The sequence below is a fragment of the Stegostoma tigrinum genome, chromosome 8 (genome assembly GCF_030684315.1).
Source record: "Stegostoma tigrinum isolate sSteTig4 chromosome 8, sSteTig4.hap1, whole genome shotgun sequence".
Taxonomy (NCBI): Eukaryota; Metazoa; Chordata; class Chondrichthyes; order Orectolobiformes; family Stegostomatidae; genus Stegostoma; species Stegostoma tigrinum.
In genome coordinates, this window is record NC_081361.1 from 59,023,055 (window position 1) to 59,037,291 (window position 14,237).

The 14,237-nt window shown below is 38.0% G+C and overlaps 1 protein-coding gene across 4 annotated transcripts in view; it reads left to right on the forward strand.

Annotated features, from left to right (window-relative positions):
• patj (PATJ crumbs cell polarity complex component) overlaps positions 1-12,491 on the forward strand; it is a 347,670-nt gene extending 335,179 nt beyond the window's left edge. For all 4 annotated transcript variants that reach the window (XM_059647917.1, XM_059647916.1, XM_059647919.1 and 1 more), the window contains 3 exons: positions 5,543-5,646; positions 8,158-8,281; positions 11,104-12,491. In XM_059647917.1, the coding sequence (XP_059503900.1) occupies positions 5,543-5,646; positions 8,158-8,281; positions 11,104-11,250 (375 nt within the window). In that variant the 3' untranslated portion in view covers positions 11,251-12,491. The remainder of the gene's footprint in view (positions 1-5,542; positions 5,647-8,157; positions 8,282-11,103) is intronic.
• Positions 12,492-14,237: the final 1,746 nt, after the last annotated feature.

The following is a 14,237-nucleotide window of genomic DNA, read 5'->3' on the forward strand; positions in this document are numbered from 1 at the left end:
CTCACTACACCACCAATCTAACTGACTCATTCACTCACTAAACCATTCAGTCAAACACCCACCCACCTGTTCATTCATACAGTCTTTACTGGCATTTGAGTAGCACTATGTTGAGTTCTCGAAAGTGTACAGTCACAAATGTGCAAAACACTTTTCCCTGTCTACAGAATGGTGTGCCAGCCTCATCCTCCTTGAATAACTCTCAAACAATAACACTCTTAACATAGCTTATTAAGGAAGTGAGAGTAAATGGGATAAAGTTACATTTTTCACATTATTAAAACTCGTGGGGCAGAGGAGCCCACTGATGTCAGCACATTAGTGTAAGGTTAAATGAACAAAGCTGCAGAGCACCCTAAATACAATGTTTCTACAGGTCTTCAGAGCAACACTACAGCCATATGTTTTACAGGACTTTAATCAGGAGTGTTTGGTGCAGCATTTAAAATTTTCTACAATTGTTCTGAAGTGTATGTATTTCGTAGATAATCCATAGTAGCTTGTCATTAGTTAACAACACATATTTGTTATCAGCTTTCTAGCCATATCCTAAACCAGAAGGTCAGATAATACATTTATTCATGCAGATGACAAGAATGTAGGTTGATTATCTGTCTCTCTTCAATAGGATGTTAAAAGAATTTTTAAAAGCTGTGTTAACTAAAGATTAGGGTCTCTAGGGAGCAATTACCACCTTCAAAACCCAGTGTCTGTAGGCTTGCTTGCTTATTGCATGATTTAATCTGTTTGTATAGCAGGTGTAGTATTGAGATAAGGAAAGGCTGAGGGTGTTTGTCGACTGTGTTGTGTACAAACCACACAGCTCTGCTAAAAGCAACCTCTTTGCCCATTGAAAAGCATTTTTACCCTCTACACACTAATTCTTTCTTGCTTTTATAATCAGTGTCTTGGGGATCATACTTCTGAAATCAAAAATAAACAAAAATCTTGACAATGTTAATTATGTTTACTCCATTTATTTACTGGTGTTAATATTTAGAACATAGAACATAGAACAGTACAGCACAGAACAGGCCCTTCAGCCCACAATGTTGTGCCGACCATTGATTCTCATGTATGCACCCTCAAATTTCTGTGACCATATACATGTCCAGCAGTCTCTTAAATGACCCCAATGACCTTGCTTCCACAACTGATTTTGATTTTCATTTTTTGTTTCTGTAAGTTGCATTTTTTTAAACTTAACAGGATCTGTTGCATGAATCATGTGGAAAAAATTACTGTCATCAATTTAAATGACAAAAACTCTTTTTTTCAGTATTTGACATGAGCTCTAGTCCCAACTGAGTTGTCTTGTTCCCTTGCTCAACCTGGGCTAGACTGGAAAAAACTTTGCAGCCCTGCTCAAACCCCACAACTTACCCACTGCCAAAATTGCTTGCCCTCATGTTAGCAAATGTGTCCACTGTTTCTACCACCTTAAACTCACAGCCATATTTATTCACGTTTTACTGAACAGTATGCTCAATTTCTCCAAAACTCTGCTGCTTCCCTGTGTTTCCCTCCACAAACTTTGACTCATCCAAAAGCCTATCCTGAATAACTGTTACACATTGCCATCTCTGTATTGAATTTGAGTTCATTTTACATCTTTGACCCGCCCAATCTCAGTAGTTTCCACCAGCCATATTCCCTTCCTGCACCCTCTTATCCAACTTCAGTTTTTTATCATCCTATCTGTGCTTCACCTCAGGAGTGGAATTGACCAGCTCCTGTCATATACTTTGTGAACTTTCTAAGCCCTTCCATCTCTTCATTTCACCATCTATCTTTAAAAGCATTCTTTCTAACCAGGCTTCCAAACATCCCACCATGGCTCAGCTTCTGTTCATATTTAATTTTGTTCATTTCTTGGCAAAACCCCTTTGTGATAAATACCTTGGAAGTTTAATGAGCATATTATAAAGACTAATGTGTCCAGCAATAATTTACTTGTGTATCTGTTGTTTTTACTGAACTGTAAGTACTTCACACTTTTTTTTGTAGACTATTTATGATAAATAACATACCATACATTATCTCTCGACTATTGATGGAAAATAAGTAAATTTTCTTGGGGTGGTGACAGTAGGATTGAAGGCTTTAAATTTTGTTTATACTACAGGAAATCAATTTAGAATCCATACAGTATGGGACTGGCCATTTGGCCTAACGAGTTCACACCAACCATCAAAGAGCCTCCCACCCCCCTACTCTATCCCCATAATCCTGCATTTTCCATGGGTAATCCACCTAGCCTACACATCCTTGAAAACTATGGACAATCCACTTAATGTACACGCGTTTGGACTGAGAGAGGAATCCAGAGCACCCAGAGGAAGCCCATGTGTACACTGGGAGAATGTGTTCAAACTCCACACAGACAAAGGTAGAATCGAACCCAGGTCCCTGACACTGCGAGGCAGCAGTGCTAACCACTGGGCCACAGTGCCACGTATAACTGTGATGTTGCATTCATAATACAGTGTTACTCTGAAATGTACCTGCGTAATTTGTTAGTGCTGTTCTGCAGGATGTCTTTCCTTATCTCTTGACCACGTATCAAAATAAAACAGCTACTATTGAATGCTAATGATCTCATTCTAAGCGCTAGAGAACATGTCATTGTGTACACATGTAACTGCAGCAAAACTGAGTATTGTTGGGGATAGTTTGGCTGTGCAAGTCTCCTATGTTAGGGTGAAAAAGAGCTGCTCTCACTAATTTTGGGGAGAAGAAGACATTATGCAATACAAGGTAAATTTAATTAAATAATGTGCAGAAGTTATGATGTGACAGGGCATTTGCTACTGTATCTAATTCAGATCTAGTAATGCCATGGTAACTGAAACCAGTGGTACAATGTCTCCAGTCTCGTCGAGCTGCACGGTAAGAGATGAGTTTCTTATGCCACTGGACCGACAGTTCTGGGACTGACAGGCAGTGTTTGCATTTTTGGCCTCTGTGGATCTTCAGCTGACATTGCAGAAGATGACGAATGCAATCTGAAAGTGGCAAAGCTGTGCACGATCACTGATAGACAGCTATTTTAAAGTCATATTTAATATTGTTAAATGTATGCTCATGTAAACTCATTATTATTGTTGATACTGTGAAATTCACATAATGTAGAACTTCACTTATCTTCACACATTCCTGGTCAGTTTTATGAATGCAAAATCAAAATCAGGTTTGAGCTTTGAAGACAAAAAAAGTTGGCATTTTACTGGACCCTGGGTGTGGCAGGAAGGGGCATCAATTGCAGGATTGTTCCCCAATGTAGTCTTGCCTCAGGAAAAATGTCTCTACAGTGGAAAAAAGGTGGGCTAATTTGGGGCCTTTTAGAGGGCCGCGAGCAGTGGCAATGGCTGTCTTTGGTTGCATTTATATAGCAGCCTTTCAGTCCTTGCAGCTAGAAAAGGGGGTATTGTGCATGGAATTGTACACAAGGTCCCAACAATTCCCATGGTGAGTTTTCCTCTTTGATTGACATAGCCTCCTGAATTTGTCGGTATTTATAATATTATAATATTTATGATTTCTACTTAATTGCCTCCATGGCACCCATCTTTCCCAGTGGTGTTGCTGAGGTATCAGAGCTCCCAACGTTTGTGAAGCAGTATCAGGGGTTCTCCTTAATGAGAGAGCAGGCCCTGAAGTAGATACATCAGAGATCACCACGAGTAAAAATGCTGTTGTACGTAACCCCTCAGTGTGTCCTGACACTGAAGTCTCAAAATCCATGGTAAAATTTAACCCATTGTTGTCGTAACTTCAGCTCAATTATCCTTGAGGTGTAGCCGTGCTTGCAATAGGTCATATGTACTGAATCTGTTGAAAGTTGAAATTAGTTAAGGCACAACAATATCACATATGAATTAAACAGCTAATACCTGTAATCATATATGACAATTGTTAAAGGAAGCTTTATTTATCTCAGGACTGTGGAGTTGTTTTCTACAAATAGGACAGAAGCAATTTTGGTCTAGTTGGAACCACACTACAAATATGTTGCATGTAGTGCAGTTTAAAATTAAACCTAATTTCTAAGTGGTACTTAACAACTAATAACTCACGCTTGACGATAATATTACTAATATAACTGAGCTGCTTCAATCAATAAGAGAAGCAATAACTTGCAGTTATTAAATATGTTTCCTCTGGGGGCTGCAATACTACTATCCCTGGTTTGCACCCAAACACTGCAGTTCTGTAAGTGACTGAGAAGTGATGTCTTGACTTTATATGCATCATTAGTACGTAATTACTCTCTACTTACAGCATTTTACTTGAGAAATGATCTGTTTGCAACCTGTAACTATCCTCCTTTGTGCAGGGGAGATCTTGCCTCACAAATTTGATTGAGTTTTTGAGGAAATGACAAAGGTGATTGATGAAGATAGGACAGTGGATGTTGTCCACATGAGCTTTACTAAGGCATTTGACAAGATCCTTCATGGTAGGCCAGCTCACAAGATTAAAAATTTTCAAGGTGAATCGTTTTTTAAAAGTGGAGTCGCAAGCAGACAAGGTAGTGAAGAAGGTATTTTGGTATGCTTGCCTTTATTGCTGTGTGCATTGAGTATAGAACTGGGAGATCATGTTGCAGCTGAATAGGATATTGGTTAGGCCACTTTTGGAATACTGCATGCAATTGTGGTCTCCCTGCTAGAGGAAGGATGTTGTGAAACTTGAAAGGGTAAAGAAAAGATTTATAAGGATGTTGCCAGGTTTGGAGGGTTTGAGCTATAGGGAGAAGCTGAATAGGCTGGTCCTATTTACCTTGGAGCTTTGGAGATTGAGGGTTATAGAAGTTTATAAAATCATAAGGGACATGGATAGGTTAAATAGACAGGGTCTTTTCCCAGGATGGTGGAGTCCAAAATGAGAGGGTATAGGTTTAAGGTGAATGGGGAAAGATTTAAAAGGGACCTAAAGAGGCAACTTTTTCCACACAGAGAGTGGTGCGTGTATGGAATGAGCTGCCAGAGGAAGTGGTGAAGGCTGAAAGAATTACAACATTTAAAAGGCATCTGGATGGGTATATGAATAGGAAGGGTTTAGAAGAATATGGGCCAAATGCTGGCAAATGGGATCAGATAAATTTGGGATATCTGGTCATCATGTATGAGTTGGACCAAAGGGTCTGTTTCCATGCTGTACAGCTGTATGAGTCGATGTAAAGATTTAAATATGTAACATATGGCTTATTTAATACTTATTCCATGTATATTGCATATCATTCTATGGCATTCAATTTCTCATTTGAAGCACTGTTGGAATCTTCGACATTCAAAAATTTAAGTCTCTCTTTTTAACATCTTTCACAGCAATGTAGCGTAAGCGGCAGGTCCCCAAGGTAGCAGGTAATCAAGTCATGAATTTTTGATTCAATGTTAGATGTTCCGGCAAGTTATGTTGCCAAGAATGACCTAATTTAAGCATTGAAATGTTTCTTGTAGATGACATTTTGCATCCACCTTTCTCAGTCATTTGTCTTTCTTGCTTTTAAACAATTTGAATCCTTTTGTTTTACTTTCAGGTCATAGCTGACACGAATATCACTGCTATTGCAAGCCAGCTTGAAAATCTGTCAACTGGTTCCAACTTGAACTCATCATCTGACATTCGGCCAGAAGAACCTGAGTAAGTATGAGGCAAATCAGCTCAGACCTTGTGAGAATGTGGGACAATCCATGCTAAATCATGGATGTTATAAATTGCTTTGTTAAAAGATGAGACTTTTATAAAGTTTTTTCATGCATGCAAAAATTCTGTCTTCCACAATGTTTTGTTAAATTGATTTCTATCGAGGGTAATTATGTAAAGAACAGGGTACCCAGAAACTATCCAGCACTTATAATTAAAATACATAAGACTTTTTTTTGTTACAGTGTGTCATTGTGAGTGTGCCTGAATGGCAAACTATTGATAGTAACTAAGTGACAGAATGTTCAAGAAGCAGAACAAGATAGCATTAGCTGAACAAGTAAGCCAGATTAAATGAAAGTTATGTGCAATGCGAAAAAATAAAGGTTAGTTGATGCCTTTGTGGCTCCCCTGTCACCTGTCTCAATAAATTATTACCATGTTTGTTTCACATCTGCAATGCTCTTGACTCACATGGGATTTCAATTGTTTGTCTCTTAAATAGACAGCTTACTTTGCTCACAGTCAGTTTACCAGACAGAAGTATAATAATGCAAATATCCAAATGTCATTAGAGATGTTCAGTGATTAAAAAGGAAATTTTAGTGAGCAGTCGAAGAACAATAGAGTAGAAAGAATTTGCAAATGATGTGTTGTGATTAATTTCGACTGGCATGAATCAAAATTATTATGCGACCATATATTGAAGCAAAATAGGGTCCAAAGAGTTCCTGCAAACTGCAGTTGAAATTGTTAGCTTTTATACTAAGGTTGTCAAAACCTCTAGACATTCCAAAGTGCTTTACAGTCAAAAAATTATTTGTAAAATGATATCGCTGATATAAATTGCCAGATTTTAGCGTAATGGTTAAAGATAGAAATTTATGTTTGCTATCAGAACAACTCCTTGCTCTTTGAATAGTGCCATGAATGCATTGCGTGATCTGTACCCTGTCAACAGACCAACTGTGCAGTTTAAAATATTCTCCAAAAGGATTGCTTTGAAGCAACAAACTTAATTATATGCTGAACTCATGGAGTAGAGATTGAGACAAACTTCTGACCCAGAAGAGAGAATGTTACCAAATTAGCAAGGCTGGAGGACTATCACAGAATTTCTGGAACACTGAAAAAAACTATTTGACTCATCATGTCAGCGCTGAGTCTTCATTAGAACAATTTACCTAGTCCTGCTTCCCAACTTCTCCCCACAATCCTGCACATTCATCCCTTCCAGATAACAATCCAATTCCCTCTTGATTTCATGAGTTGCCCCGCCTCTATCACATTCTGAAATAGTGCATTCCATATCCTAAGCATTCACTATGTGGAAAAATAAATTCTTATAGGTGGCTTATTTCACAATATTGGAATAAGTTCCTACCAAAAGCCACAGCTATTATTTTCAGAGCAAGATTAAAAATGAAAAGTTTATGCTATTCTATAAGGTTTCTTTCCCAATTTCAGCCTCAGCCTGAGAAACTTGACGATAGTCTTTACTATCGTACAAAATCTTCGTCGCTTCATAATGCATGAGGATGAAATTTTCAGATAAACCAATAAGTGAGCGAGCAGCTGGTCTGCCTGCAGCAAATAAAAGTCTCCTTTAAATGTCCATGTGTATTGCAAAAAGATTTTGCTTTGCATTGTTTGCTAACTCTTCATTCTCCCATAGTGTGTTTATGATCAATGCCATAAGACCATAAGACATAGGAGTGGAAGTAAGGCCATTCAGCCCATCAAGTCCACTCTGCCATTTAAATTATGGCTGATGGGCATTTCAACTCCACTTCCCTGCACTGTCCCCGTAGCCCTTGATTCCTTCTGAGATCAAGAATTTGTCAATCTCTGCCTTGAAGGCATCTAACGTCCTGGCCTCCACTGCACTCCATGGCAATGAATTCCACAAGCCCACCACTCTCTGGCTGAAGAAATGTCATCTTATTTCAGTTTAAATTTACCCCCTCTAATTTTAAGGCTGTGCCCATGGGTCCTAGTCTCCCTGCCTAATGGAAACAACTTCCTAGTGTCCACCCTTCTAAACCATACATTATTTTGTAAGTTCCTGTTAGATCTCTCCTCAACCTTCTAAACTCTAATGAGTACAATCCCAAGATCCTTAGCTGTTCATCATATGTTAAACCAACCATTCCAGGGATCATCCGTGTGAATCTCCGCTGGACACACTCCAGGGCTAGTATGTCCTTCCTGAGGTGTGAGGCCCAAAATTGGACACAGTATTCTAAATGGGGCCTAACTAGAGCTTTATAAAGCCTCAGAAGCACATCGCTGCCATCTGAGATGTGCCAGTTTGCTAGTTTGCAAAGCAAAAGCATGACTAAATAATCAGATTGCTGTTAGCGTAAGATGTAATGTGTTCTTTTTCAGGTTTTGTCCCACCTTTAAATTTGTTAAAATGTGTCATGTCAAATTGGATATACAATATTATAACAATACAAACTAAAAAGTGTACATGAACAAATGAATAAACTATACTTTCATTGTCAGACATCCACAGTGTACAAATATAACTTTAGAGAAAGGACCAGATGGACTAGGGTTCAGTATTGTTGGAGGACATGGAAGCCCTCATGGAGATCTACCAATCTATGTGAAAACTGTGTTTGCTAAGGTAATTCTGTAATTCTCTTACTCCTACTCAACCATTGCATCAGAAAGTAGCAACAGTTGTCTATTCTTAAACTCTTTCTTTAAAATGTGCAACAGGCAGGCATGTATTTGCAGTAAACAAAACCTTTTGCAGATTAATCTGATCTATGAAAGTATTTCTGCTATGAAACTTTTCATATCATCTCTTCTTTTGCTTTTTTGATCTATGACCAACAGTTTAGTCTCAAGTTTTTTGAAGGGTCCAATTACAACTAGAAACAGAGTAAGAATGCCCAAAACTGTTTTATAAGGATTGTCTTGTATATTTTAACCTGATTCTTACCTGGCCTCTTGAACTAGAAGAGCGATTGGGTTTTTTTTAAATAACTTATGATTTCAATGGAAGAGACTAGATTTTCGTTTGAGAAAAATATTCAGCTTAAAGGAGGATTCAATTATAGATGAAGAATGCATTTTAAAGCTCTTCAATTGTGCAGATATTGATGAAATGTAAGTCACTAGCCAGGTTGCTGTAACGACAGAAACTATAAAATGTAAAACATTTCAGAGCCACCAGTAAAAATTTGCACTTCGATGCAATAAAAGACTTGTATTTGAATAGCACTTTTCAAAACCACAGGAAACTCCGAAGTCCCTTACAAGTGTAATAGCTGTATAACATAAGAAACATTACAGCCAATTTGTCTGCAACAAGCTCCTTTAAACAGCAATCTGATCACAAATCTTTTTGCATTAGTGTTCTTTGAGAGATAAGTATTGGTTAGGTTAAGGGAGAGAATTTTCATGCTCTCCTTCGAAATTGTGTGCTGGAATCTTTCATGAGTACCTAAGTGGGCACACAGACCTTGGTTTAGTGTTGCATCTGGAATTCAGTCTCTGAGTTTCAGACTTGGTTTTGTTTTGAACTGAAGTATTGAGCAAATGTTTTTGTCCTGAATTGCAAACAAAATGGTGCATATACCCTGCAGTCAGTCTATCACCTTCTTTCCTGACCCTGCTGACTTGCCCAAGGAGGAGTAGGTGCAAGCCATGTGCAGGAAAGTGTTGTTGTCCACTTCTTTCATTGGGCTGTGTCAGATCATGAGGGAACTTGTCAAGTGATTTTCATGAAAAGTAGATGACCGTCATGACTTCTCTTTGAACTATCCAAAGTCTGGTAATGAGGAGATAGTGGCGCAGTGGTAATGATACAGTAATACAGCTCCCAGTCTAATACTGTGGGCATGGGTTTAAATTTCATCACAGCAACTGGTGGAAATTAAGTTTATAAAGGACCCTTGTGGTGCAGTCGTGGTGACCTTACGTCTGGTTCAGCAAGCCTGTGTTCAAGTCCCACCCTTTCCAGAGATAGCAAGAACTGCCAATGCTGGAGTCAGAGATAACACAGTGTGGAGCTGGAGGAACACAGCAGGCCAATCAGCATCAGAGGAGCAGGAAAGTTGACGTTTCGGATTGGGACTGCTACCAGAAACATCAGCTTTCCTGCTCCTCTGATGCTGCCTGGCCTGCTGTGTTCCTCCAGCTCAACACTGTGTTATCGGACCCTTTCCAGAGTTGTGTCAGAGTAACAATTCTGAAACCTGGTGGCAACAGGGGCAAAAATGCTGGAATGGTCTTATTTGCAAAGTAACTTACGATTTCAATGGAGCAGACAAGATTTTCGTTTGAGTAAAATATTCAGCTTAAAGGAGGATTCCATTATAGATGAAGAATGCATTTTAAAGCTCTTCGATTGTGCAGATATTGACGAAATGTAATGTCACTAACCAGGTAGCTGTAACGACACAAACTATAAAATGTTTTTTAGAGCTACAAGTGAAAGGTTGCACTTCGATGCAATAAGAGACTCGTATTTGAATAGCACTTTTCAAAACCACAGGAGTGCAAAGCAGTGATAATGGGAACTGCAGATGCTGTAGAATCCAAGATAACAAAGTGTGGAGCTGGATGAACACAGCAGGCCAAGCAGCATCCTCTGATGAAGGGTCTAGGCCTGAAACGTCAGCTTTTGTGCTCCTGAGATGCTACTTGGCCTGCTGTGTTCATCCAGCTTCACACTTTGTTATCTTGGAGTGCAAAGTAGTTTGGACAAACAAACTTAAGAGAAGCAATGAAAATGAAGTAACTTAGCCTACCCTATCCCAGGTCCCATCTCTCCATCTCTCCTTGTTACTTTGAAGAGAGAGATCCTCTCACTTTCCCTACACAGACAGGAGCCACAACATTGGCTGTTGATTTGCCATTTCTGGCCCACTTCTGTAATGCTGTAATTCTACTGGGGAACATTCTGGTGTCTGGATTATTAACACCCCAACCCAGTGTAACTAATGCTTCATGGCAGGCTGGAGAAAACATGGAAATGGTCCCATCTCCTAATTCCTGCCTCATGTCGAAAAGTCTGCGCCTAAAGCAGGACAGGTCTCTGCTCATAAAAAACAGCCCTATCGGCAGAGCCAGAACTGTGAGAGCACTGGCCATAAATTAAACATAATTCTGCAGGAACAAAGGAGCACAGGTGACATTTTCTTACTTTTCTTCTTTGTTCCCCGGATTATATTACTGCTACTCGTTCAAATATTTGATTTAAATGGTCATTTTGAACATCTGATTGTCATAATGTGTGTAAGAAAACTATTTTCAAAAACTATTTGCGTCAGATTGATGATGGGGACCTTTCACTGATCTACACATTTTGGTATTAACAAGGTGCAATATTTGCCCATTAAATTATCGTAATACTGGAGCTGATTCATTTAAAATCAAAATGTGCAAAAGCGAAAAATCGAATTGAATCCAACTTCATTCTTTTTTGTCTTTTTGCAGGGTGCAGCAACAGATGACAGCCGGTTAAAACGAGGAGATCAAATCTTAGCCGTAAATGGAGAAAGTTTGGAGGGTGTCACTCATGAGCAGGCTGTTGCTATTCTGAAACGGCAAAAGGGAACTGTAACGTTAACAGTGCTGTCGTGAATATAACAATGTGGCCATGATTAATAATGGCATTTCTGTTCAAATTCTGCCAGAAAATAATGTCATGTTGCCAAATGTAAGAATATCATTCAACAAAGATTGATTTTAGATTTTTTTCCCTTTTAACTCATTATATTACTAACCAATGTTGCTATGTTAAAAGAGAAAGAACTAAATTACTATGCATCAATCACTGTGCCATGATTTTTCAACATCTTCCTAATGATCCAATCCAGCTGCAGCTTCTTGACAAAACTCACAAAGTGCTCTCACATTTAAGTATTCAATATAGATATAATAAGTTTCTAGATCTGTAGTGCCTGAGTCTGATTTTGGATGCACAGGGATAAATATTAGCTTTAATCATATGGGCAGTGGCTTGAACAGATCACCCACCCTTTATAGAACTCTTCCAATTTTCATTACTTTAAATTTGATCTGTTATTTTGATATTTTGTCAGTTAAATCATTTGCTTCACTGATTTGTTCTTCTGTTTATATCTTGTATTTGAATTTTTTGTAATATTTTGGTTTCTAATTCATTGTAACTGTGAAAATTTACCTACTTTAACAATGATTACTAATTTGCACTACATAAATGGAACAATATCCTTGGTCCACCACAACAAAAGATTGTGGGTCATAGTATAACTGTCACCAAGCCTTCGAGAAGATATCTTGCATGTCAAGCATTAACTTTTCAAGAAATTGCTAAAATTTTTGACTTATCTGTCCACGTTTCGCAAGAAAATGAACTCTTTAGCACAAGACTTTGAAGGCAGCACTATGAATCAATTGCATCATTCATGTTTTATCTATAATCTTCGGGTGTAACAAATCTTAAAATGAATTCCAGGCATGATTTTAACTGATAATGCTAATCTCGGTGTGTGGAGAGAGAGTGAGAAGTAAACTATCAATTCGGGAGAAAGAGTTCAAGATTTCTGACGGCCATGCCTCATTTGCGTTTCTCAACACTGATCCTCAGCCAAAGCCATTGTGACTTCCATCACCATTTCAGGGTGCAAGTCAAAGTTTGTGAGGAAGCACATGGTCTTGGTGAAGGTAAATAAAGGGGTATGGATTGTCCATAATGGAGGAGCTCAGGGAATTGGAGACCCAAGTTAGCCTTTAAAAAGTAGAAAAAGTGTATCTGACAGCATTCCCAGGATTGTGCCCAATAGGTATCCGATGATGTAACCATTGTTAGTCCTGCATTAATAAAGGCCTGTACATTGTGATGTGCCTTTTGGTTTCAATTTGTGAAATTTACAATGAAGTGTTTGAAACAAAGAGTTCACTGTGCAGAAATCACCTGTTCAGGAATGTACATCGTTGTGACACATTCCAGCATTTCTAAAAATGGACTTAAGATGTTGAGATAAAACGTGAGTTACACTTATTCACACCACACCTGCCTATGCTACACTGCATCATAGTTTGTTGTGTATATGTAAGCCACTCTTTGTCATTTGTCATAATGTTATATGTTTCAAAGCAAAGTGGAATTAAATTTATCACGAACACTCATTCCATTTAGCTACTTGTGTCACTGTACTAGAGTGATTTCTTTGAAACTAAACATAGCAGAATATAGCTAAATTTCCTGAGAGTTCAAATAGTTCTTTGTGGTGGTGAATAGTAGCCTCTTATTCTCATTCTGTTACGTATCTCATGTTTGGCTTGAAAATATTTTACATATTTACTTAGATGTTTAATTTTGAACCTTTGAGGGAAAGTGATAAAAATCCAAGAGAAAGATGTATAATATTTCAGAAATTCTATGCCACAGGAATTTAGTTAATGCAATAATTGTTTTTGGTGAGCTGTACTTTGTGTTTTATTTCATATCAATGCAAGTTATGTGAATTACTTTGCTGTGGCAAGTTAAATAAATTTGTGAATGTGAGTCAAGATTCCAAAGTAAATTAAAATGGAATTTGTTCAATTTAGAACATTTTAAGATATTAATAACACTCATGTTTTCAGTTTATATTATTTCACCCAATTCCAACTTTGCCCCTACTGACTGTTGCTACGCTATAATTCTGATTCCAGCAGATCTTTGAGTTGTTATCTTTGCACGTGAGGCAAGTATTAGCCTGTTCATCCATTATCCCAATGTCTAATGACCCAAATTGGTTCCAAGTTCAACTATGCTGTTATTTTAAAATTCTCATCCTTGTTTTGAAACCCCTTGGTGCCCTTGCCCAGCCCAAATATTAGGATATTCTAATTCCCTTCAAAATCTAAATGCTCCTCCAATTCTGGTGTTTTTTTTCATGTCAGATTTTCATTTCTTGACTGTTGCCAGTCATGTCATCAGCTGTTGAAGACCTATGTTTTGGAATTCCCTCTTTAAACTTCTCTGCCTCACTACCTCTCCTTCTTAATTTAAGGCAGTCCTTACGTAAATCCTGAATTCTTAATCCCAGTTAATTGTGGTACTAGACAACTCAAATCCCAGAGTGAAACCTGGCTTGATAGACAATAAGTTTTGTTTTCGTAATTTGGTTCTGATGGTGATCAGTCACTGAAAATATTCACAAGAGGTTGTCAAGGTGATTTTTAACAAAAGAACATCAAAATGTATTGCATATAAAAGGAAAAAACATGCTATTTCACACTTCTACAAGAACTACTCGAAACAATCTTACTACAAATATCATAAATAAAGATTTATCAATTTTACTGTCAACAACAACCTCACAGATGCTCACACTCAGTGAAGGGTCATGTTTCCAGTTTAAAGTTCCTTGTTCAGTTGCATTGCTGCATTTGGTTCTTTTCGAGCAAATTTCAAAATTCACTTGGTGATATCTTCTTTAGTCAACATTCATGCAACCTTTAAACAAACTACTAACAGCTTTTTTTTTAACTCTCTTCCATAATCTTCTGTTTCTGCAATGTTCCCTTATTGACATTAACCATTTAAGACTTCTTTTCAGCCCAAACTGCTTTGAGGACTGATAACCTAACCGGATCTT